The 27,517-nt window shown below is 38.9% G+C and overlaps 1 protein-coding gene across 1 annotated transcript in view; it reads left to right on the top strand.

Moving 5' to 3' along the window:
* PHF14 (PHD finger protein 14) overlaps positions 1-27,517 on the top strand; it is a 289,953-nt gene that overhangs the window by 102,891 nt on the left and 159,545 nt on the right. The window contains exons 15-16 of the mRNA XM_090046914.1: positions 27,014-27,064; positions 27,208-27,329. Of these exons, the coding sequence (XP_089903040.1) occupies positions 27,014-27,064; positions 27,208-27,329 (173 nt within the window). The remainder of the gene's footprint in view (positions 1-27,013; positions 27,065-27,207; positions 27,330-27,517) is intronic.

Below are 27,517 nucleotides of genomic sequence, written 5' to 3'. Positions count from 1 at the left end.
GGTAGCTCATGCTGTGTGCCTACCTGCACCCTCCCTGTGCTTGCCAGACAGCACTGCCCCAGCCCTGGCCAGTGCACACAGCTTTCCGGTGGGGCTGCTGCTGCAGCCACTTGGGTACTGCTTGTTTCCTTCCACCTCCAGCCTCTACTCTTCTTTCTTCTCCTATCCCTGCTGTGCCACTCTAGGCAGTAGATAATATGGAGAAACCATGGGAATGCATGCCAGGCAGCACATACCCAGCCAGGCAGGGGGAAGCTGCAGTTGGGCAGCTGTTGCCACAGCACCCAGGGCTCTGGCCCCAGTGCTCAATCACCTCCCACCCACGTTGCTGCACATATGATAAGCAGCCACCTGCTGAGTGGATGGAAGGTGGCCTGGAGCTGGAGCCCTGTGTGCTAGGGCAAAAGCTGCCTGGCTGCAGTGTACTCCCTGCCTGACTGGACATGTGTTGCCTGGCACACATCCCCACAGCTTCTTCACATTAGCTGCTGCCTAGAGTGGTGCAGTAGGAGGAAGGGGAGCCAAGCAATACCTGTGCACACTGTGGGAAGCTGTGCACACCCGGCAGGGCTGGGGTGGTGCTGTCTGGCAGGTGGGAGTGGGTTGTGGGCTGCCACAAATGTGAATGGGAGGGACTTGGCCCATGGGAGGACCACAGAGGCAGCCTTGGGCTGGATGGGGGTGGGGTTGGACTTTACCTTACATCTACTCTGCCCAGGTGAGTTCTGCTGCACATGCTTCTTGCTTGTCCCACACCCCTCTTGACTGGCTCCTGGAACCTAGCATGCAGGCAGCTCCTCATATGCTCTTGCCTACCCCCAACACACGACCACAACCACATGCACACCCCACACACACTCCCCTCCCCAAACCCCCCTCTTCCCCCCCCAGTACACCCCTCTCCCCCAGTATACAAGAATAAGACTTTATTCTAAGCTATACACTACTTAAAAAAAAATCAGGACAAATTATTTTTTGAAATAAAATTAAAGTATGTTATAGTAGATATTTGATTTTCAGTATATGATTTGTTTTTTTAATCCATAATTTGTTAAAATTATATCTTGTGAAAGACTTTGTGTGCTGTCTTCAACAGCTCACCAAAACTTGTTAAGTGGCTCTCCAGCTGAAATAATTGTCCACCCCAGTTTAGATTCTGCCTCCTAATGTTCTATTCTTCATTGCCTCCGTGCTCGCAGGGCATGGGTAGGAGAGGCTGTTGCCCCAAACTGACCCTGGCTGAAACAGCTTCCCTTTCCCTTGCTTAAAGTTGGAGCAGTTTTTTTGCTACATTTGTATTCCAGCTTGGGCATGCATAACTGGTAACAGCTGCTGTGTGCTCCTGAGCAGGAACTCTCTCTTTGAAACTGATCCAAGTGTACATTTGTGTAGTGTATTCAGATTTCACTTATTATTTTTGATAAATCTTAAATAAGACATCTTTAATGAATATAGATAGCTATTTCAGCTGCAAATGAGGACTTTGCTGACTTGCATCAGTGACATTCGCCATGCTGGAGAAGCCCAGATCTCTTACTCAGAGCTAGTACTGGAACACCTTCTATATCGTCAGAGGTGAAGACTGTTGCTTTGGTATATGTTTGCTTACTTGCTTTTCCCCCCACCCCAATCACTCTTACATTGGTTTGTACCCTGCATTCCAAGATAAAGTAAATTTTTTGAAAGTAGTGGTAGTGGTATAAATCTGAAAAATGTATAGGATTTGAGTTTGGGAGGCTTGTTTTCTGTTCCTGGCTTTTGCAGATGTCAGATCACTTAGTTGCTCTTTCTTAGTTTTCAGAGCTGAAAAATGTGACTAATGATAAACAACATTTAATTAGCAATTGTGGGGCAATTTGTGAATCTGAGTTTGAAAAATCTAAGTAAAAGGAGGATTGTATTGTATATTTTTCATTATTAATTAGCATCTCTTATTTTAATTTCCTGTCTTCTGTATCTTGATTATTTTTCGGTGAGATTTCAACAGAGTTGCTATTCAAATTAAACGTCATTTTTCAGTTAAATTCCTTGCTCTTTATTAAACATGTAATTTGTTTTCTTGACCAACCGAACTTGTTGTATGTAGACTGTTCCCTGTTGCGATTTATTATATTTTGCTGGACAGAATAAAATAATGGACTTAAGTTGCAACACCAGAGATGTAGTTTAAATATTAGTAAAATCTTTCTAGCTGTAAGAGTAGAGTTTGAGGAACCGATTGCCCAAAGAATTTATGAAATATGCGTAATTAGAAGCTTTTAAGTACAGGTTAGACATATTTGTCTAGGACAGGCATGATCCTGTTTTGAGAAGTGTATTGGATTAGATCAGGGCTGTCTAACTCAGACTGCAAGGGGTTAATTTGAAACCCCCAAGCTTCTAACTTGGCACCATTCCCCACACTGCTTCAGAGGCTGCTGCCCCAGGGTGTCCCCCTCCCTCCAACTTCTTGTTCCTACCTCTGGGGGTGGGGCAATGTGGCCACAGGTCCCAGTGCCCCCATACAGTGATGGCGGGGAAGACACCTGCATAGAGTAGTACAAAGGGAGGAGGGCACTGGGGGCCCACTGGCAGTGTGATTAACAGGGGAGGGACATTAGCAGTGTGGCAGGGGACCCCTAACATGTGCGACCCCCCCAGCACTCCAAGGTGGGGCAGCTGGGCTAAGTACAGACAGTCAAAAAGCCCAAAGCTGAAATGATTCAATCTTTGCAGGTTAGTCTAAACTGCATAGATTCAACTGATAACCAAGTGAACAGACATTCATTTTGATTCCAGAAAAGTACCCACATGTCATGATGCCATGGCTCAGGCCAGAAGGTGGTGGGTACTAGAGCACACCTCCCTGCTTGCCTGGAGTAGACAGCTTGATCCAAACCTAGCCTGCTCACCCTTCAAGGGCAGGGGAGGGGAAGGTTGCTAGGTAGGTGCAAAACATCCTGGAATGCTGGGGGTTTGTGAGTTAACTTAAATCTGCAGGGGATCTGGGACAGAAGTTCAATAAACCAATCTAACCTAAATCAGTTAAGCCTTACATCCATCCAGGTTTATTCTAAGCCTGTTTCAGCCATTTTGAAAGCGTTTTTATGTGCCCAGGACTTCTGTCGTGTTACATATCTGAACCAGTTTCTGGTCACTTATATTGGTTTATATGTAACTTCTGTCCCTAGCCCTCTAGGCTAGGTGATCTCTTGAGTTTCCTACTAGCCTTATTTTTCTATGATTCTGTGAACTATAAAAACATGCTGCTTATATTATTGCATTATATTTGCAAGCAGAGAAGAAGTAAGCATGTGGTAGGGAGCCGAAAAAAAATTATACTCAGTTCCTTTTTTTGTCCTTTTTTTACAGCAAACCTCTAAAATACAGGGCACAATTTACATCAGATTTCTAAAAAGATAGCTACTTTTGTATACATTTCCCAGATCCCATTTCTGTCTTTGTTCTGCTTAATTCCAGTTTTTTGTTAAATGTATATTTAGATTTTTCTTTAAAATTATTTGAAAGTTTCCTCTTCGTGTGATAGATTTAGACAAGTATATATGTCTCAAATTCTTGATGCGAAATCTAACAATTTACATGTAAAGTATGGGAGGAAAAATCTAGTCTGTTCTGTGGTTTTTGTTCCACCTAGTTAATTCCAGTGCTGTCACTCTTTTAAGGTACATAAAAATGATCTAACAGTATCTCAAGTCTGATTTTTATTCCTTTTATTTTGCACAGTTATTTCTCTTCATCTTGAGGCAAGAAATTTGTCATTATTGACCTTGGATGTTTAAGAAACACTGTTCTGTGATGCATTTAGTGTCTTTCACCACATGGCCAGTTTCACTATTTTATAATCTCTTCATTTTAAGACTTAATTGTTTCCCTTTTTCACACCTTTGGAGATGCCAATAATTCAGTAGCTATTCCTCCTACTCTGCTTTTGCTAATCTTCAGCTTTATCTCTCAGCACTTTCAGGTCTTTGAGTGCAGATTGTAATTTCTGATGCATGTCGACTCAATTCTTGGCCTCAGTGATTTGATCTTTAACTTACATGCTTTTGGATAAACCTTCTAGGGAGTCTAGTAAAGTGGAGACTGTCTTAAACTGAATCTGTGATTGTTGTGGAAGTGAATGCAAGATGTATGTATGTCTTTACCTTTTAAAATATAAGTCCCCAGACATCTCAGCCATCAAGGATGATTTTGTTCACTTTAATATAGAATAAAAGGATGTTTTCTTTGAACACGGAGATGGTGTATATTGAAAAATGTCCTTTAAATAAGGTCAATTAAATTCCTTTATGTAAATGTTTACTCTTTCCCATGTTTGTTCATGTTAACTAATTTTAAGTGCGACTTACACAAGAAGTAGGAAAAGTATCTGATTATGATGATTTATTAGATTTAATAATTGCTTGACTATTGAAGTGGGATTGCTTCTTATCTAATTGGATATAATTCTTAAACTATTTGACAGATCAAAAATAATGTACTTCATCTCCATCGGTGTTAAGGGGGATCTCCGTTTGTGTTAACTGGAGTTGATCATAGACAGTTTGGGGTAAAAAAGTCTTTTTACCATGTAGACAAGACCAGAAAGAGGATAATATTGAAATGTATGTCATTAGATTTCACTGTAATGATTCATCATATTTAACTCATTAATTAACTCTCTCTTTAGGTTCTCAATAGTTGTAACAATGTTTTCCAACAAAAAAAATAATCAACTGTTAAGTTATATACATTGGAAATACTCTATATTAGTGGCACGGGCTAGTCTGCCAGCCTAATGCAGTATAGGGTTAGTACACACAGTCAATCTGCAGGCTGGCCCAGCCCCATCTGGATCTGGTAAACGCCAAATACTGGTGTGATCCGAGGTGCAGGGCCATGTCATTCAGCCCCTGGAGCTTCTCACAGAAATTTGGCAGCAGGAAGCAGTGACAGGATTAATTGCTACAGCTGCTAGAGCTGTGACAGTTAATTCTGGTACCACTCCTTTGCCTCTGCAAGTGGATTCTGCCACCACTTCCCCACCATCAAATTTCCAGAAAAAGAAACTCAGGCTGGATGGTATGGCCAAAGGTTCAGCATGGCTGTTTAGTATACACATGGAATAACTGCATAACATGATGCCTAGTCCAGTTTTCCCAGCAACTGTTTATTAGGGTCGTGTAAAGCTTCGGTAGCTGATTCGATTCGGAGGAGATTCACCCCGATTCAGCAGCCAAATCTCTGAATTGAATTGGTAGACCAATTAAAAGATCCATATCGAATCAGAAGCCTCCGAATTGATTCGGAAAAGATTCAGCAATAGACTAAAAAGGCGGCAGTCCTCACCATGCTGAACATAGCTGCCTCCAGATAGTAAGTCTGTTGTGGTGGGTGGAGAGGGAAGGGAAGGGAGGGGTTGGGGCTGGGGCTGGGGCTGGGACAAGCTGCCTAGCTGGGGCAGGGAGATGCTGGACTCAGGGAGGGGGCAAGTAGGGGTGGAATGCAGGCATGGCAGTGCTGGGAGTGGGGGCTATGCCCTGCTGCCACTTGCCCAGCCAGGGAGAGGGTGGGGGGCGCAATTATTGCTTTCTTACAAGTTGCTATTTAATACAGTGCTGTTAAAAAGTTGTTTTTTTCATGTGCTGTCATCCTTGTTAAGTCCTTTCTTGCTGATTAGATCTGCTAGACATTCACAATTACCTTTTCAAAATATTTTGCAGGATATTTATTTCAATAAAATGGCTTTTTTGATTAATAATAATATAAAAAGGACATCTGTAGTAAATTCTGCTCATTAGGTTACGTTAGGAAGAGAATACTTGACCTATATATTACATTTTAAATTAAAAGTGGTACTTTGCTCGATTATTTTTACCCCGTATTGTTATGTACAACTCCAGAGTATTGTTATAATTGGAAAATTAGAAGGGTTGGGTTTTTTTTGCATTCTTTCAGTAAGTTTAATTTTGTACCTTGTGGCTGCAGTTTTTATGTATGGTATGTATTTTATGTTGTTTAACTGTTCCCTTCATGTGCTCAGACAACTTTGCCTGTCAGCATGTGTATTCCACATCACAACAATGATTGAAAAATTACCAAAAAAATGGACCAAGGGCCCCAGAGTCACATGTAGTATTTGAAACTACTTGTAACTTTTTTGCAAACACAAATGGGAGTAGCCATTGAACTCACTGAATTGCTTATGGCTGTGATTCAGGAAAACATCTGTAATTAGGAAGGATGCTTACAAATGCATTAAATCGTGATCTTACAATATGACCCTCCCACCCCCAGTGCTTATGTCTGCCCATGGCGGGGGGTCGGACTCGATCTGTCTAGGTCCCTTCTGACTCATTGATTCTATGATTCTGTGAATAAACACATACACAACTATTACCTTCAGTAAGGGTTGCATTTTAGTCCTTTGATGAATCAGGGTCCATGCAAGTAAAGCTATTCATGAGTATAAATGTGTAGCAGATTGGACCCTTAGTTTGTAAGCAGTTGTGGAAAGGGGTATATCATGCAGTGCCCAGAGCCTAACACATTGTTTATGCTACTGCAATTAAAATACTACTTAATTTTTTTTTTTTTTTGGAAAGTTTAATTTTGTATCCTTTTTGTACTGTTTGGAATATTGTAGAGTTCACTCATTTTCTAAACTTAGGAAATGGAAATAATAGTGGCCACAAATACAAGTGAGCTTTGCTTCTTGTACCTGCCAGTAATTTCCTTAAAAATAGAGGGAAATAGTTATAGTAAATATGTATATATCAGAACAATTTAAATGGAAAAATATTTAGACTGTATTTTACGTAATTGTATTTGCTGCTCAGCCATGTTTGACAGATTTGTTTTTCCTGGAAACCTTGATGATAAATGTTCAAAACACCATAACATTTTATATTTATTTGTTGAAAGGCATCCATATAGATAAAGATGGCTAATTCTTTATGACAGATTTTTTAAAATAAATTAGGTGCTCTAGATCCTAATTATCTCTTAGCTGCATATGCTCTTGTAATTATCTTGTGTTTATTAATGCTTAGTCCAGTTTAACCAAACAGAAATCACTCAAGAAGTTTGTCATTTTGCTTTGATCTCAAATTGAACACATCTAAATAATAATCTTTTTTCTCTACTATTTGATCATTCTCACTAAAATTATTCCTAGACTATATAAGTCTGTTCAGTAAGGTAATTCTATTAATCTGTCCTATTTTACTGAAAATAAACCCTTTATTTATATGAATAACAGGAAAGCATGGAACATTCTTTGTTCAGCGTATACTTTAATTACCTGGAAATGTAATTAAGAGAAATGAAGAAGACGCTTACTTTGAATAATACCACAATTAAGTCATGTTTTCTGAAACAGTGGTTTTATGCTCAGAACTTGTCTCGAGGAGAACTTCAGAGAAAATTTATATGCTGTGGGAAGTGGGTGAATGAGTTGGTAATACTTTTTCCCTGTCAGCATACCTCTCCACAGTGTGAAGAGATTAGCAACTGTGCTATTGGACATATAGTTCTGTAGTAAGCATTCTGGGCAGTCTTCGTGCATCCACATCAATCGCTTTGTGGGCTCACAACTTAGGTTCATGAATTTATTTTACAATCATTGTTTCTGATGCATTTCACTGGAAAGAAACCATCCATCCCATATTCAAGGAAAATGCTGATTGAAATAATTTGACAATTTAATAATTTGTTGAATATTTTAGATAAAAGATCAAATAATATATCACAATTAGATGATACTGGGTGTTTCTACATGTGCACCCAACTGTGCAGTTGTTACTTTAGCAAGTACTAAATTACTGCAGCAGTTACTGTGCAGTCATGAAGGTGCATGGGTTGTTTCCAGCCCTACTGTGGAGTAGCAATGAGCTGCTACTGCACAGTAGAGTCAGTGCCACGGTTTGTGCCCACTGATGCTGTGTCACTGTAGGTCATTGCTATGGGAACATAGCGTCCTGTGTAGATGCGCTCACTGTTTACAAATGAAAACCAGATAATTTATAGATTCATAGACATTAGGGCTGGAAGGGACCTTGGAAGATCGATTCCAGCCCCCTGCCCCAGGGGCAGGAAGTCAGCAGGGGTCATAGGATCCCAGCAAGATAAACATCCAAATTTTTCTTGAAGGTGTTCAAAGCAGGTGCTTGAAACCACCTTTGACAGCAGGCTGCTCCAGACCTTGGGGGCTCAGACACTAAAGAAGTTCTTCCTTATGTCCTGCTTGAAACAGTCATGGAGAAGTTTGTGACTGTTCAACCTTGTCACCCCTTGGGGCGCTCTGGTGAACAGACGTTCCCCTGGATCCTGGTGACTACCCCTGATAAACTTATAGGCAGCCACCAGATCACCCCTGAGCCTGTGCTTTTCTAGGCTGAAGAGCCCCATGGTGCTCAGCCTGTGGTCGTAAGGTCTGTTTTCCTGACCTTTGATCTTGTGCGTGGCTCTTCTCTGCACCCTCTCAAGCTTCTCCACATCCTTTTTGAGTTGTGGAGCCCAAAACTGGACGCAGTACTCCAGCTGTGGCCTTACCAAGGCCAAGTACAAGGGGAGAATGATGTCCTGGGATTTGCTTGAGAAGCATCTATGGATGCAAGCCAGCATGTTGCTTGCTTTTCTTTTTATGTAATTGAATTCTTTAAAAGCTCATTGAAAAAATAGCTTTTTTTAAAAAAAAGTCTGTTTTTCTTAAAAGAAAGCAAATTATTTTGTGAGTACTGGGCATTTGTTAGGACATGAGGAGGGAAGTCTTTGCCTCTGGAGGTCTACAGACTTAAGTAACTCAATTAAAAAAAACTAGACAAAATACCTGAGATCATGTATTATATTAATCATAGGAAGCATGGGTGGGTGGGTAGGTCATTGTTTATGGATTTCAAATGAAAACTGTTTTTCACATTGACATAATATCTTTTCCTTTTGTTTGGATTGTACAATAAAGAAGACAAAGGAAGAGAAGTAATTTCTTAAAAAATAAACTGGATTATTATCTTGATTCTTGTGGTATTTAACTGAAGTATTTCAAGCAAAACTCTTTCCACATATCCATTGTGTAACTTAATTATGTGATAATAGATATTATTTCTGAATAAACTAAATAATTAAGGAAGGAAACTAGTTAATCAGACTTCTTATAAATATAAGAATCAGTGCTTCTTGAATCCCTGGGGCCAATAATTCTTAAACATTTATCATTTGTTTTCAATTATTGATTTTCATATTGTATTTATCAATTATCATATGATAAAACTAAAAATAGACTTCATAAAATATTCAGGGTAATTGGCCACTTCATTTACATTGTTTTTTTGAACGAGTGTCTCAAACCAGTGGTGGCTAACCTGTGACATGCATGCTAGAAGTGACACAAAGCAGATCCACCAGGAAGCAAAGAGAACTGCGGCAGATAGGGTAGGGAAGACCAAGGGATGCAACAGACAGTGCAGGGAGGAGATGGTGGAGCAACAGCTCGGGCAGAGGTAGATGTTTGGACTGGTACTTGGGGAGGAGGTCAGGCCTTACTCTGTGACATGCAGAAGGGTTGGCCTTCTTGGTCTTAAAAGTATGAACAGAAATTGCATTTGTGCTGGAAGAAAGCCTGTTCTGAAATCTTACAGATGTACATATCCACTGTCCCACTTCAAGTCCCTCTGAAACTTGACAAATAAAATATAGTAACATTTTCCTGGGCTATCCTGTGTTACATCTCTATAGTTATTGTGGTTCATCAATGGACAAGCCTGTCATGCTACGCACTCTCCCTGGTCACCTACTGCACAGAAGCAGCAATGCAGCTTGGAAAGACAGCGCAGTCAGTGTGGTCAAATGAGATGTCTGTTTACAGCCTCAAAATCTTTAGTATAACTTTTGAATAGCTCTTTCTGTTTTTTCACTTTCTTTTTAATATTTAGTTGTTTAACAACTGATAGTACAACTCTGAGTAAAAATAATCAGCAGTATTTCCAAACTCAAAGGTTGTGGTTATTAATATGTAGTGGTAATTTTGAGGTTGCTATAAGGGACCACACCTGATGTGTGGATTCTGCTTTCCTCTCCCCTTTCACTATCGGAACTATGATTATAAGGGAAATAGAGACATTTTGAGGATTGATAGTACTCCGTCATTAGGCTTGTGAACAACTGCTCTAAAGCTTAGAAAGTTATTTAAGTATAAAAAACATGTTTTAAAAATTTGTTCATTTTTAGACAGTGAATATGATGCATCATGTATTATATTAGTCGTATTATATTATCTTTTTTTTTTTTATAGTATGAGGTCTGGATAATCTGGGAGACAAGTAAAAATGAAGGTTTGCTTTTCTAGCTACTAATGGTGATGGTATTATTAAAAGACATAACATGATGATTTGTAGCACCGTTTCTTTTGCTTTTAATATAGGCAGAAGCATGAAGAGAAAAAATGAAGTTGAAGTCATATACAAGTAAAAATGTGGAATGTATTAAGGGGAAAAAAAGCATTATTATTCTGTGAAAATCTTTCGTAAAATAATCATCCCCTTACCAACTCCTGAAAACTGCTTTTCTTCAGTGGTTTTGATTTTCCTCTTCCTGTATCTTCCAAATCCAGATCCTCTGGAGACCTTTTTTTAAATCCTTGTGGACCTCAAAAAATAATTTATTTTAATTCCCTGTAAATAAGACATTATTTTATTATTTGATTACTGAAAATATCTAAATCTTACAATTATGGGCAAAGGCAATATTCTAAAAATATGCTTTATCTTAATTATACAATTTCCAATGGGCATACTTGTAAAATTGACTTCCTTTACAGGGTGCACAAACCAGCATCTGCAACAAATATCACTAGTGGTTTAAAACCGACAAATCCAGCATATTAAAATCCTCTGCTGTTGGTTCACAAAAGAAAAGTTTAAGAATCTTAGAATTCTTGACAAATAAAAATGTTTCTAGTTAACACTGAGCTGGATGTCTATAATTAGTCCTGCTTAGTATTATGTTAGGAAAAATAACTCAAGTATTTCATTAAAGGGTCTTGGTTATAAACACATTCACACTAATCAGGGCTGGGAGGAGTTAATTTGTGGCCCTTGGGTTTCCCTGGGCAGCTGTTTCTTCTCTCTCCTCCCCCCACCCCCCCAACTTGTTGTTCTGGTTCCTCCTCCCTTCTTGGACTTTCACTTCCTGCCCCCCCTCCATGGGAACAGGACAAGGCAGTGGGGCTCAGTGCAGCCTGCAGTGATGGGAGCCCACGGCCAAGGGTGTAATGAAGGCAGCTAGCCAGCTCTCTGCCCACTCTGTGCAGTGGCAGGTGGGGCAGTGGGTGCCTGCCCACCCATGTGCATGGTGCAGCAATGGGAGGGAGCTTGCAGCTGAGGAGGTGAGGGGGAGGGGATGTAGTTCTGGCTGCTTAGAAGAAGGTGTACAGCCCTGTAGAGATGTATGATGGAACAGTGGAAGAAGATTGCAAAACTAATTTTGCTTTTCCACAAAGCCAAAATCCTCAAGAGGAAGAAACCAGGAAAAGTTTCTGTAATTCTCTATAATTAAGCTTTATGGCTCACTTGTTTTTCTTCCTAATCATATGTTGATGTCCTTACATTTGCTGGTATTTCTTTTTTTCTGGCACTTTCCTCTTTATTGATTGCTTTCTGGAAAATTAAAGAATTATTTTGGAGCCTTATTTTGAATAATACGGCCGGGTATATGGGTATATATTTTGATCAACAGCAAAGTAGTATTTTTTTTTTTTATCAGTACTGAACAAGTATGCCACCTGGTGTCTGTATTGCTGTCTTGCCTTCTCTTATAATACTTCCATTCTTGTGTGTTCACATTGGTAGAATATCTTTTTAATTTTAAACAAAATGAAACTTGTTTTTTTTTCTTAGGGCTGTTGAGGTGGCCTCATGGTTATAATCTATTTATCCTGAAAATAAACAGTTTTATAGTATTGAAATTATGAATGAGGAATTGCCATATTCTAGTGCCACAACATTTAGTAAGCACTTCAACTTTAAGGGAAGGGAGAGTACTTTATTTATATTATTTGCAAAATGCCAACTGTATCTGATTCTTCTCAGGCTTTTGAAAGCATGTAGTTTACTATGAGCATACTTAAGTATGTAACACTATTATTAGCATAGTCACTCCTTTGGTAATATTTGATTCTTTTTTGTACCTTGTTATAAAACTCTTTATATAGAATTCAGAACTACTTTTGAAAAGAGTCCCTGGTATTTATCCATGTTACCACTGGTATCAGATTGGTACAATGTCAGAATATATCTTATTTATCTGCAGCAGTATAAGGGTATTCTGACTGGTGCACCATATATTACACAGCAGTCAGTAGCTTACATGTATAATTCTGTCTGAAAAAAGTAACAAAAGCTTAACATTTGTCCTGTTATGGCATGACTGTCTGTGAGAGTCTGTTTCACGTTTTTCAATTTGTGGTTGAGAGAGTATTGTGTTTTGTAGACTCCAAGCTTTTATCTCATCCTCTTTCCTGCTGTACATTTTATGGTAATTTTTTTTATAATTGTACTTTTGTGATAAAATATACTTTTGTATTTTTTCATTAGGTTAGCACAGCTACATCTCAAGCTAACATTTCATTTGGCCACAGATTTATAAATATTTCTATAGGAAGTAATTTTTTTAGTAGCTATAAGACATTTAGGTTTGAAAAATACCAATTCTATACCCAAAAGAACAGCATTTCTTCTTCTTTATAATTATTTTGTATATCATCTACTTGTTCTAGATAAGTGTTCTAGCAGTGGTGTGCCAAAGACCCCTGTTCTGGCCCTCGTTCTAGATCATTTACTTGTTCTGGTATTCTCTGGGCTAGGTATTTTTCCTAATATTTCAGGATGGTTCCCGCTTTAGACAACCTCACATTCTAAGATTAAACAGTTAGGCCGAGTTCAGGGAAAGTGGAATAATAATGAGGAAGTTATTCAGGTCACCTCGTACTGCAGATAGCTATAACTGTAAGCTATAAAATCTAAATATCCAGACTTAGCAGATGAGTTTGAAGAGGTGGCACCCTATATAGATGCTTGTATTAGAAGTTGCTAATGGTTAGTTGCACCTGGCATGAACTAGAATGTTTATTAAGAAGTCAGACTGACAGAAAGAAAAGATGGGAAGGATTAAATTCTTAAAGCCTACTTACATTTAAAACAATATCAGATAAAAATCCATTAAAGAAATTTAGGAAAAGTTGAGATTATTCCAAAAAGCAAGAAAGACCAGTTTAGGAGTTCCATTTTGTATGGACTACAAGAGAAAAGTGTATTTTTTTTGTTTTTGCTTTTGTTTTGTGAGGATGGAGAGGAAGATATTGCAATAATCCAAGTCAAAGGCTATGAACAAGAGTTTGTTAGGGGGACATGGAGACAAAATTTTGGATCTTAAAAATGATGTTGAGAAATAAGCAGTAGGACTAGGAATGGCGTGGAATTTTAATTTACTCTAACTTTAATGTTTTCTTTCATGACAGCTGATTTTAAACATTTTAAATATAAACTTCTGCGGAAATCAGAGGTTTTCCTTTAAAGGAGCTAGAAAAGAAGATTGAATATTGGCACTTCATTCTTAATTCAATCTATTGTGCCAAGTTATTGTAAACAGAGTATCACTTGATTTTTGGATACAATTGCAGGGGAAGTTAGTTTTCTATAAATACCATAGAGTTGTTTATCGTTGAATTAAGTCAGCATCAAAAGTGCACTAAGTTCATTACAAAATTAAGATCTTGGGAGTTTGTCCTGGGATAAAGAATTTATATTCCACATTTATATCAGGATGTGGACCTAATTAGAAACATGAAATAGGACAAGGAAAGGAAAAAGAAAAGGATAGTGTAAAGGGAAGTAATGGCACTGCGTACAGAATAAGTGTGGAAGGTTAACTTTGGTTTACATTTTCAGGCTTTGATTTTTCCTTTGGGGATAAATGTAGGCCCTCTACTCAATGCAGGTCTTCATCTCAAATATGAACAAAAGACAAGGTGTAGAATAAAGCCTTCTGATCACTTTTTCCTAGCTTTCCATTAGTGGTGTTACCCAATTATTCAAATATAGGAGGTTTGTTGGTATTTGGTATGTCAAAATATTTTGTTTCTTAGCACGAATATAACCTCTTGTTATACTGCCACAATTCCTTTCATTTTATGGTGGTGTGCAGAAAATGGGCCTGGGTTTTAGTTTAACCTGGGAAAATTGAATTGATTAGGTTTTTAGAATGTTTTCTGATAAAATGTAAATATAGTTTGTTTCTTTTGAATCAAAAGCCAGATCAGTAAATTATGAGTTCGGATTGGTTCCTCAATCTTGATAAATTATCCAGAATACTGAGAGATGCCAGAGAACTGTATCTTTCCCATATCATTTCATAGAGCTTGAACATGTAACAGGAAGAACTTCATTTTGAAGCATTTCAGATATTACATTTGTGCATACCGTGCATCATTTGAGAGACCAGTTTGACTAATCTGTGACTTGACAAAGACTACTACTCTCTTCCTCCCCTCTCCAACATTATGAATTCAGACCTAGCCTTCCTGTGCCTCATTCTGGGTAGGAAACAATGACTGTATTAGTAAAAGATTGCAAGTAACAGTCAAAATTTGAACTTTCTGGGTTTTCCGCTGTATTTTAAAGAAGAATCACGTTAATCTCTTAAAAGCATGCATAGGAATGGCACCCTTGGTATTTTCCTAAAGTACATTAAGTGGTCACTGAAGTTAGTATATCTTCTGGATTAAATACATTCTTACTCAGAAGCTACAATTAGCTATCACTTGTATGCTAAGTCTAGAGAAAGATTTTGTGCTATTTTGTAAAGCAGTAGGGAGTAAAAACAACCACAACAAAATGCAAACACAGTGACACTTTTCTGAGAGAATTTTAAGTGTTATTTTAGTAGCAATAATTCCTTAAACCCTATGTCATGAAATAATTAGTCTCTGCTCCGGTCTAAGACTAGAAAAATATTTACACTCTATAGTTTCCTATGTACTTCTGCAGCTAGGTTGCATTGACCAGGGTCCTAGATTGGAAAGAATTTGGCTTCTCAAATTCTCCCATGTAAAGTTCACCTGAGCAGAAGGACTCTATGGTCTCACAAGCTTCAGGAATGTGAGTTTTTTTCTACAGCCAACTGCAAGGAAGTGGTGTGGCTATACTCCTGACTTCTTTTACACTCCAGCATGAATGAACCATTTAAAGCTGCGTAGGTTTTAGGAAGCAGGAAGCCTGTAGCCTTTGGCACAAGTCTAGAAGGAGGTTTGAATTTACACCTCTGGAACTGTAGCAGGACATCTTTACTGGTAGTACTCTACACCACCACTCTACCACTTCCACTACTGCTAATGCAAAGTAATTGCTTCTATTGATATCCTTACAATTCAAATTGATTACCCATTTTATTAATTTGATGCTTGAATAATGTGAACTTAATGGTTTAATTTTAATTGTAACAATACTCATGATATAGTTGCATTTTTAATTACTTAAGGTTTTATAATTGGGTTATATTAACTTGGTATGCTTGCAGCAATGCATATTTGTTGCATCTATTATAATAAAAATATCTAAAAATACCAACAGAATAGGTTTATTCTATCAAAATGCAGCATGGGTCATGAAATCTGAGGGCACAAATAAGTAACCTCAAGTGAAAGATTAGCAAGATGCTTGGTTTTGCTTCCAAATTAATATTTGAGTTGCAGTAGGAAGAGATGTTCTTGCATATAAAAACTTAAAAATAAGGATCTATTTGCTCTTCATGAGCACATAAATACCTCATAGGTGAGGTTCTTGCATTCTTCAAACTAGCTAAAATCCTGCTCGTCTCATTGTAGTCAAATGCACTGTATTCAGTCTGGCTACCATCCTCCATCATTAATGTGGTTTCCTTTCAATCCTGAAGTTAATTGTCATAAACCTTTTTAAAATTAGAAAAATATTTTGTGAATCTTTGCATTAAAAGGCATTACGTCAATGGAAGATGCTGCTGTTTGCTTTCCATATGCCTCCTGTTTTTTTATTAGGGAAAAAACTCCTAATTTTTTTATTTGAATTTGTAAGCTGTGCTGTGCTGTACTGTGTGTACACACCTCTTCTGTATTTGCATGCCTGTAACTGTAACTCAAAACAGACATTTCACTATGTTAATTTAACATGATGATATTTAAACTGACATGAAGTCTCTTTCTGGCCTCTTAGAACTCATCAGCATGGTTTTTTTTCCAATTAGTTCTTGGGGCAAAGTTTCAACACCTGGTATACTTTTTAATGTGTTATTTTCTTTTTATTTAAAATAAAATCTATGCACTGTATTTTTAATTAAAGTTGTATCATCAAATGTTTATTCATTGTTCTTTTGTTTATCCTGTGTTGCCTTTGGGATGTGCTGCTGATGAAATAAGACAACTTTTCCTGTGGTTCCATATCTGCTTCCAGGCTCACAGTTGGGGGGTAATGCCTCCACTGCAAGCCCCATCAGCTTCAGGTTTTGCAGCCGCAGGCGATAAGGCGCAAAGGGATCTAATGCATGATTACACAGTTGTGCATCTCGCTGTGGATGTGTGGCATGACAGGAGGTGCAGTTGTGTGGATCACACATTGAATCCTACTGTGTCTTTGCCTGCACATGTAGAGGGGCCCTAAGACACAAACAGCAGTGACCAGAAGGATCCACCCACCTCTGTGTTGATGGCTTTTCAGGGAGTCAGTCAGGTGGAAAGGGGATCACTTTAATGCTTAATATTTGGAATGGGATTTGGCCCCCAGTGCTTATGATTAGCCGGTGCTTGTTGGCAATTCAGTAATTAGAAACTTCTTTCTATAGTAAGTACTTAAACCAGTTTCTCAAAATGGTGCAAGTACTTGCTGTGCCTGGTGCAAGTATGGATGTTTTGCTGAGACCATAAATCCAGGCCCTGGTCATCATTTAGTATTAAAGATTCCAGGACCGTTTGTAAGAGGAGCGGCTAAGTTTCTGCTTGATTGATTTTATATACTTAACATAATCTGCCATGCAGAGAGAGCTCTTTGCTTCCTGCCCTAAGCTTTTGTGTTAAGTTGGCTGCTGCATTTTACCTCGTATATAGTTGTGTTTTAAGTCTGGCTGGGGTTATTCAGTTGGGGTGATGAACTGTTAAACAAACTTAGTCCTGCATGTTACTGTAGTATTGTTTTGCAGAATTTTTTATATTTATTTTTATTTATTAAAAACAACTGTTTCTGTACCTGATGTACTAGATGAAAATCACTCTACATTCTGACTGTTAAGCTCTCAGTTTATCAAAGTAGCATAATTTCAAATAAGCCTGAGACGGTTCTTGACCTTTAAATTTTTTTTCCCTGTAAGAATTTTTATATTTAATTATTACCTAAGAAATAAGCATAATAAGATGCTATATACTTTGAATCACTTTATTTCTTCAGTTCTCGGTTTTACCTCACTAGTTAGAAAAGTTACTCCAAATGTTTCATAAATGTAAATGTGGACATTTTTCAGTTATGCAGCCTTGAAACGAGGATGCAAAGCACCTTATGTTTTTCCGAACATTTTCTGTGAAGGTATGAGGTGTTTATTTTGGGGATTTCTGCATGTTTTTTCTGAAAATACACGTATAGCCTGAAAGGCTCATAAAGTGGAGGGTTTTTTTCAACTTTTTGTTATTTTCTACATTGTCATTTACAGCTGCTGACCCTGTGCTTCTCTATAAAGTAAATTAATGCAGTACTAACGCAATTTTCAGAAGTGAGTTAGCATTTTGGCACAGATTATGTGGATGTTTCAGAAAGGTTTTATCTGTCAAAAGGGATATGAAACGAATGTGAATTTAAGTTAAATATTTCATGTTTTATGGGTGTTTTAAAATATAATCATTCAGATATAAATACCAAAGACATTTTTTAGCAACATTGTTTAATTTAAGTTACTGGCAAAAGGCACATCTGTTGAGAAAACAATAATAAAGTAATTTCTTATTCCTGGAATACTTTGCTGACATGTATATGCAGTGTATATATTGGTATTTAGGTTTGAAGAGCAAATATTATCATCTTTCTTACAAACAGAAGTGGCACACTAATATTGATCTATCACAATAAACTTCTTATGTCTTCTGAAGTGTTGCTGCCAACTTGAAATTTAGTCCATTTCTGGTTCCTGGTTCCCTCCCCCGTTGACTCCTTTGTCAGTTTTGGTTGCAGTATTTTCCCTCTGTTTTGTACTAGTTTTTTTTCCTTTTATTCCTTTTTTTTCTCAGACACATTTGCCTTTAGAAAGACTCTCACAAATGGGAAAAATGAAGAAGACCCCAATACTAAAAATGTTGACATACACATGGATAACTTCACTCAGCTGACTTGCCTTGCTTGCAGTTTGGGACTGTTTACCAGCCTAGAGTTATCAAAGTATCTATGTATCTGCAGTAAACAGGACCTGAGTGACTTGTGATAGAAAGCTATGAAACTGTTGACCAATAAAATGTTGTCATATGAGTAAAGTAAATAAACTGAACAAATATTTTTTCCTAATTTCTGAATAGAAACAATAGAAAATTGTTAAGAGCTCAGTCCTTTAAAATTATAGATGAATTTTGGGAGGTTTCATAGACACGTGAAGCATTAATCAAATTCAGAAGTTGGCTTTCCTGGGCTCAACTTTCTGTTTTTCTCTTGAAGTATTGAAAGATTTAACTAACTCTTAGCTTCTTATTCTTAGAGTTATGCACCCAAGTAGCTAAGGTTAGGAGTTGTTTTTAAACTGATTTATGCTCTCCTCAGTTGCTTTCTGTTATGTTCATGTTTTGTAAATCACCACAGGAAGTATGAAAGGGCCCTTTTTCAAATTTACCTACTTTAGGCGACTGAAATTAAATCTAGTCTGCAATCCAGTTGGCTCCTGCTAATGGAGCTCCAAAAAAAGAAAAAAAAAAGGCTCAGGTCTGTAAGTGACTTACTTCTGCTATATGAACACTTCATCAAATTGATCTTCACAGCTGGGTTTGATTGCTGATGGGATAGATAAATGACAGCATCTAACCTTTTTTAAACCAACTTTTGTTTTGCTGTTTCATAACAAAGATTAGCTAGATATACTTTTCTTTTATAATTTACCTATAATTTATTTTTCAAGTCAAACTGAAGCACTTTGCTTTGAGAAGCAATATCATTGTAGGATCTGGTGGTAAATACAGTGCAGACAATAAAAATGGCCACGCTAATGGACATGTGGTAATAGCAAAAGCAGTTTCCCAGCAGAAATATGTGGCTACTACACTGTCTGATTTTTCCACATTCAAGGTTTATCATAAGTATTAAGGTCAACCCATTAGAGCTATTTAAACGTTTTGTTTCAGTTCACTTATCAAATCTAAAATAAGAGCATTTAGGTTGTATAATTAGACTGGGGATGTCAGTTAAAGGATATCAACAGTTTAGCAGGATGGTTCAAAGAAGGCATTTATATGGATGGCAAGATTCATCCAGGTTTATAATAGTTAATGCAAACAAGAATTTGGAAGGAATTTAAAAAAAAAAGTTTTTAAAGGTTTAAAGCAATATTTGCCTTTAGAAAGGTGCGTGGATTGTGTCCCTCTGGGAAGGTTATTTGGCTTATCTCTACCTTGGTATCCCTGCAGCTTCCTTGGAAGCAAATTTGGTTCTGGCAACCACCAGAAAAAGAATATTTGTATTAGGTGAACAAAAAGTTCTGACTAGGTATGGAAGTCCCTTTATCTGCATTGGTAAAAATAAACCTATTCTGATACCAGTGCCTGCTGTTGCTTTTCAGACAACCTCTCATGGAATACTTGAGTTACAAGTTATGTTAAGACAGAAGAAAATATGGAAAAATATCTTCTCACTAAGTCTAAGCAAAGTAATTCCTTCCTCTACAAAATAAAGTGTTTCAAATCAAATGTTAATATAAAGAAGTTGGTTAATATTGGATAGCATTGGTTAATATAAGAAGTCTGCATTTGCTTACCTACACTAAGCTGTGCTTCTATTCCAAGAAGAGATTCTATGAAATGCCTTTGTGCTGGTTTCCTAATTCCATTTCATTGTAAACTACATTTTTACAAATAAAAAAAACCTTTCCCCTGAGGCTAAATATAGATTGTCAAAAAGCCTGAGGCTGAATCGATTCATTGGTCACAGGTTAGTTGAAACTGTAGAATGAATTGATAAGCAAGTGAATAGACATTCCTTTTTGGCCCAGGGCAAAAGCTGGGGGATACTAGAGTGTCCCAGGGACGCAGAGCTTACCAAGGGGGAAGCCTCGTCCAGAGGCAGACCCCAGTTGAAAGCAAAAGAAGGAAAAAACCTACTTGTTGCAGGGGTCCAGAGAAGCGAGGAGGCACACCAGGGAAAACCACCCAAGCGTTTTATCAGCTGTGTCTATCTCCAGCTGGAGCCGGGTGATGTCACAAAGAGACGTTACCTAGTGAAGATATACACTGGCCCTGAGAGCATGGGAAAGCGGACTCTGAGTGCCAGAGGAGCAGCAGGGGACTGCCGAGAGGAGCGTATCCAGCTGCTGAGACCAGCAGCGGACCTGTGGGAGATCCCCATGCCGGGGAAGACCAGTGGGGATCAAAAGGGCTGGCAGTGAGGCTGGCAGTGGTGGCGGCAGCAGGAGCTGTGGGAGATTCCCACACTGGGGAAGACTGGCGGGGATCAGAGGAGCCAGCAGGGAGGCTGGCAGTGGCGACAGCAAGAGCCGATGCGGGAGCTCCTGCCGGAGGCGGCAGGTGCCATAACCCCAGGGTGGAGGCAGATCCTGGAGGGGATAAGAGGAACCCCAGCTGGAGTGAAGGTGTGACCCAGGGGACGCATCAGTGTAGGAGCAAAGGGAGCACGAGACTCTCCCCATGGTTGCTCCTCTTTTCTTTGTTTCTCCTCGTTGTCTCTTTCCACTTGTAGTCTTGTTTTTAATCCCTCTTCCTTTCACATTGGGTTGTTCCCATGGCGTGGGGTTTTCTGTTCATGTTTTTCTTTCTTAGTTGGATCTATTTTAATTCCCTATCTAGAGCAGGTTAGCCTAGCACACCACACCACACTTGGTGAATTAGAGACCCCATTTGGAAATGAAAGACCACGTGATAACGCGACGATGACCAACAGCATCGAGAATGTGCAGGGCATCGAGAGGGACAGCCCGAAAGGCAGAGTGCCACCAGACCCTCTGGGTCTGGCTAGAGCTCGAGGTGTCCGTCTGTGAGAGAGGACATGTGGGAACTGAGGAAGACATCAAAAGGGGCTAGCCACAAAAGATCCTGAGGTTCATCTCATAGGTTGGCGTATGGCTGGGGTTTAGGGAAGGTTGGAGCCCCATAGACATCCGCCACAGCGTGTGACAACTCTGGAGGTATCATCAGATGACCCCCTCCACTGAAGAACCATCCAAAGTCATGGCAGGCGAGTTTGGGGGATATCCAGAAGGTAATCGAGGTACCCTGCGGCATCTACACGAGGTTCCTTGGCAAATGAGATCAGCTGCCTGTGCAAAGGTGGCGCAGGATCTGGTCATCTAGCGGATATAGGCATATAGAGTACACCTCTCTATTCAGCATGGGCCAAGGCTAGCCTGACCACCATGCTAGGGGAGGTTTGCATAGCAGGTGCAAAGCATCCTGGGTTGCTGGGAGATTGTGAGTTAACTTGCATCTGGAGAGGATCTGGGAATCCTATAGCATTAACCCTGTTTGGTACTGTAGGGACAGCAGATGTACAAAAAGGCATTAAAAACTTATAAAAGTTCAATAAACAAATTTAACCTACATTAGTTGAATCTAATAGTACATCCATCCAGGCTTATCTTATATCAGTTTCAGCCATTTTGAAATTGTTTTATGTGCACTGAACTTCTGTTGTTGTCCTACAGATCTGAACTTGTTTTTGATCGCTTACACCAATTTATATGCAACTTCTGTCCCTGGCCCTGTTGTGTTATAGATTGGAACTAGTTCCAATTTTACCATATTTACTTGAATATAAGATGACCCTGAATATAAGACCCCTCCTCCCCCTAAAATTAGTTTCTATATATGGAAAATATATAAATAGTTATAATTTTCCAGGTATAAAATCTAAGTATTGGAGATTAGCCTTTAATGTTTTCCCTTCCCACTTCCACAGCAAATAAAATAAATCTCAGGCGGAGCGGGGGAGAGGGGTCAGGTGGCTCCTTGCCCTTTGCCCCCCCATAACCTCTTCCCCCCTCCCCCCACTTCATCCACTTCCTCTTCCTGGTTACTGTGACAGTCCCTGGTCTCCCTGAGCACACGAAAGTGAGGAGCAAATTTTCAAGTGCTGATTTTGAAATAAACATGCCTGTATTTTTGCATATAGGCAAATTATTTTGGGTACCCATAGACTTAGAACATCAAGAAAAGATGTTGTTTCCTTTTTTTGAAATTACTGCTGTGTTTAGCACAGGTGCCCCATAAACAAACATAATTTTATGTAGCATATTTGTATCTATTTACATATAGTACAAATTGTGATATTAGTTCAAAGCCAAAAGGCTCATGATTTTATATATGGTTTATTGAGCTGGGCCCCAGCAGAATCAACAGCATTTCAAAAGATGGTGACTCCACAGCTCAGCACTCCCTAGTATGAGTGCGTGCGTGCGCGCGCCAGATGACTTCTCTCTCTCCCCTCCAAGAATCTGTGTGCTAATTAGTCACCCACGCCTGACTGGAACCGCGTGTTCTTGTCATAAGCCCTAGGATCTTCCAAAATGTATATGCAGGTGAGGTTTAGGGCATACTGGTCTGGCGTTACCTCCTGGAGGGCACATAGGTGACAGGCAGAGATAGGGGGTGACAGGGATTTGGGGTGAACTGTTTAAATGATGCCAGTGATTTAAGATTTGTGAAGAAACGGTAATAATTGGAAATGGGAAAGAAAGGCACAGCTCAGATGCCGGGGTATTAAAGTAAAGGGGTAGTAAAATGTATTAATTGCAGTGGCTCACTAAGACTTGAAAAAGAGTCAGCACTGAGGGGGGTTGTGTGCAATGAGTAATACCATTCATCATATTTAGATGGGCTGCGCTAATCTAACGTTGTGGCAGGTTTTCATCAATCCGGGCCATGTGTTTTATAGTCATGCTTATTGTTGGCTTCATTTAATAAACTTTATAGTTGGTTTCCATTCCTGAGTACATGCTGATTTTTGGCAGCAGTTTAATTATAAATAATGAACTTAATGAGGTATGTGAATGTAAGATGAGAAGTTTGTTCCCTATGCTGATAGGAGGGGAAAAAAATTCATCTTATATTTGAGTAAATATGGTATGTAGCTGAAAAGAAATCAAGCATGGGATCAGAAAATTAAACAGATCTTTCCACCCATGTACATTCTTACTAGTAAAATTCTGCAGACCGTATTTACCATAGCATTTCCAGTTAGGCCTTTAATTATACCACTGTCTTCAGTGAGCTTTGACAGGAGTAACTCATTGAATCTTAAACACTTCAGGGGATGCACAAGTGGGCTAATGCTTTTAATTTCACATAGCATTAACCCTGTTTGGTACTGTAGGGACAGCAGATGTACAAAAAGGCATTAAAAACTTATTTGTCAATAAAGTGAGCAGAGCCAACTCTGCATACACACCTGATGAATTATATCTTATTTTCCCATACCAGTTAAACATCCTTACTTATTTAACTCTAGCTCATATCATTTTTTCATCTAAATGTCAGGTTCTGGGTTTCTGGTTTTTTAAATCCTGCTGTGCATGGTAGCACAACAGTTGCACTTGGAATGCTTCAGGAAGAAAAAATGTATCAGTTTGTCTTTCATAGATTTCATAGACATCAGGGCTGGAAGGGACCTCGGGAGATCATCGAGTCCAACCCCCTGCCCAAAGGGCAGGAAGTCAGCTGGGGTCATAGGATCCCAGCAAGATAAGCATCCAGTTTAATCTTGAAGGTGTTCAATGTAGGTGCTTGAACCACCTCCGCTGGCAGACTGTTCCAGACCTTGGGGGCTCAGACAGTAAAGAAATTCTTCCTTATGTCCAGCCTGAAACGGTCTTGCAGGAGTTTGTGACCGTTTGACCTAGTCATCCCTTGGGGCACTCTGGTGAAAAAACGTTCCCCCAGATCCTGGTGGTCACCCCTGATAAACTTATAGGTGGCCATCAGATCACCCCTGAGCCTACACTTTTCCAGGCTAAAGAGTCCCATGGCTCTCAGCCTGTCATCGTAAGATCTGTTTTCCTGATCTCTGATCATGCGCGTGGCTCTCCTCTGGACTCTCTCAAGCTTCTCCATATCCTTTTTGAATTGTGGAGCCCAAAACTGGATGCAGTACTCCAGCTGCAGCCTCACCAAGGCCGAGTACAAGGGGAGAATGACATCGCGGGATTTGCTCGAGAAGCATCTATAAAGCGTTTTGGTTGCTTTATTAGCCGCAGCATCGCATTGCAGGCTCATGTTCATCTTGTGGTCAATGATGACCCCCAAGTCTCTTTCTTCGGTAGTGTTATCCAACGTAGCACTGCCGAGCCTATAAGGATGCTGCAGGTTTTTCCTCCCAAGGTGGAGAACCTTGCATTTTTCAGTGTTAAACACCATCAGGTTCTCATTTGCCCATTTGCTGAGCTTGTCCAGGTCAGCCTGGATCACCCGCCTATCTTCTGGCGTGGATGCTTTGCCCCAAAGTTTGGTGTCATCGGCGAACTTGGCCAGTCCACTCCTGACTCCAATGTCCACATCATTAATGAAGATGTTGAACAGTATGGGTCCAAGGACAGAGCCTTGAGGGACCCCACTGGTCCCAGAGCACCATGATGAGTGACTGCCATTAATTACAACCCTCTGGGTCCGACCATGGAGCCAATTTCCCAGCCAGTGGATCGTGGTGGAGCCAAGGCCACAACTGGCCAGTTTGGCCAAGAGGTGATCGTGGGATACCAGATCAAAAGCTTTTTTGAAGTCAAGATATATGACATCAGTCTCTCTTCTCCCTCGTCCAGGTGCTAGGTCACCTGATCGTAGAAGGAAATGAGATTGGTCAAACAAGACCTACCCGCAACAAACCCGTGCTGGCTATCCCTTAGGATGTTAGCCTGGGCCAGTCCATCAAGGTTGGCCTCCTTAATAAACTTTTCTAAGATCTTCCCCAGGATAGAAGTCAGGCTAATGGGCCTGTAGTTAGCCGGATCCACTCTCCTCCCTTTCTTGGTCTTCCCAACCTATTATTCTTAAATCACCAAACCAACTTACCAAAAATAGCTGCACTTTTGGACTTAGACAAAGCATGAAGGATTACAATGAAAAAAGTTTCTAATTGAGTTATGAGCAACTGAAATTGGTATTAGCTTGAAAATTCTATACCAACCTTAACCATTTCATTGTTTTCTATGTTTGGCTGTTTGGGACGTGCTGGTGGATTCTGAAATTCTAGTCTGTATTTTTTTCAGCATTGATATACAGATTCATGAACCAAGTGAGACTGCAGCTAACCAGCAATGTGTTGAGACATTCTCTGTAACGTTAGTAGTGTCAAGCTATTGCTGATTAGTAGAATGATCACCACATTTCTCAACTTCATGTTCTATCCTTATATGGGTTTCAGTTATTGCTACTGTATGGGAAATAAAAAGGCTGTGACTCTCAAACTTGACTGCCATATGTGGCTTACTTGCATGAAAACCTTAAATAACACATTTTTGTTCCTGAAAATCTCTTAGTTTTCATTCATGTTTTTTTCCTCCTTGTCACAGTTAGAAACTAAATTAAATACATCACATTCTTCAGCCAGTTGGCAGTGCTGAATAGTTTTCACTTTTGATGATAACCATTCCATCTGTTGTGTGTTAGTAGCCAATGAAAACAGATGGCATTAAACTCACACTTTGCTTAAATATATTGCATGCACTTCTTTTTATATATTTGAGTGCTGGAGTTTATGATTTGTCTTCTGTATTTTGTTTCTTAATTTAAAGATGGTATCTTAGTCTTTCCATATGTATTTATTTATGTTGATATATAGTTTAATCCTTCGGTGTTAGAAACATCTGCCAAATAGCTATTGGCATCACTCCTTCCATGCGCTTCAGTCTACATAATTCTAAAGATGAGTAATTTGACAAAAGGTTTTAAGAGTTTGACTTAATTGTCCTAGTTAACACGGAATGGTTTGAATTTCTTTGCTGCAGAAGCATTTTCTTCACTTTGATATGTGTTGGATTAGGAGAGAAAAAATGTAAAGTATATGATTTACCTGTTAATATTTTCATAGTTAATTTGATAAAATGTTAATTAATTCTAGATGAGAGAAAATGCATATGCATAATCTCATTAGTAGACTTTTTATTCCCTATTCAGATCTAGAGTATTAAACTGTAGTATCTTTGAAGTGGGGGGGGGGAGGGGGGAGATTAAAAAAAACAAAACTCGGGTGTAACACACTTGCATGTAGTACATCATGTTATATGGGTTTGTAGATATAACAAAAGCAAAAAAACTTAAGTGCTTATGGAAGAAAACTTTATTATCACTTGCCATGCATAAAATATGTAGCTTGTAAGAGTGAAGTTAAGCTTTCAAAAAAAAAAGTAGTCCAAAGTTATAGACTTTTAAATTTACTTAAAGAAACATAATTGCTTATTTCATTGCTAAACTAGCCTCACTGGATTATCTTTGGAAATTAGGTTCTCACACAGGACTTAAGAACATGTCCAGACAAGCATGTATGTGCATTTTTCTGGGGACAAATAGCAGTGGCACATAGTTTTACCTGTAAGAGAGTCAGATTCCATCCCCTGAACACAAAAAAATAAAGACATGCATATTTTAGGTTATAGCTATATACAATATGGTGTCTAAAGTGATGTTTATAACAGTCATAATTACAATTGTACTGGTTCCATAGTTGTTTTAACACATTTCCTCAGGTATGTTGTTCCTCTTAAGAACAAAAGATAAATAGCGAAGACTTTGTGTTGCATAAAATTGATTTTTAAATGTATTTTCTTTTAGAGAACTAGAGGACGGAAAAGAAGCTTTGTTCCTGAAGAAGAAAAACCTGAGGTTGGGATAATAGCCTTTTTATTGTTCTGTTTATTTAATTTTTTAATCTAAGTTAAAACTCTAGGTGTGAAATGTTGCCTTCCGTACTGTAATTGAAAATATTTGCTTTCCCCACCCCCTTTCTTTTGCTGCTTCTCTGATAGGAACGTATTCCTAGAGAAAGAAGGCAAAGGCAGTCTGTTCTACAAAAGAAGCCCAAGTCAGAGGATTTAAGAACTGAATGTGCTACATGCAAGGGGACTGGAGACAATGAAAACCTAGTGAGGTAGGTTTGAGGTTGTGACCTTTTCCACATGGAATTAAAGTTCCATTTTCATCACTTTCTCATCATGGTTATAATGAAGAAAATCACAATACAGAATGATTTTAAAAAAATCTGATTTAGGGGAAATATTACTTTGGAAACATTGATTTGATTCACTTATTGACCTGCCACACACAGTTACTCTGTGG

Source organism: Crocodylus siamensis, chromosome 5 (genome assembly GCF_052110815.1).
Source record: "Crocodylus siamensis isolate JL-2025a chromosome 5, ASM5211081v1, whole genome shotgun sequence".
In the NCBI taxonomy this organism is placed as follows: domain Eukaryota; kingdom Metazoa; phylum Chordata; order Crocodylia; family Crocodylidae; genus Crocodylus; species Crocodylus siamensis.
Note: the sequence above shows the minus strand (reverse complement) of the source record. Positions and strands in the feature narration are given on the sequence as shown.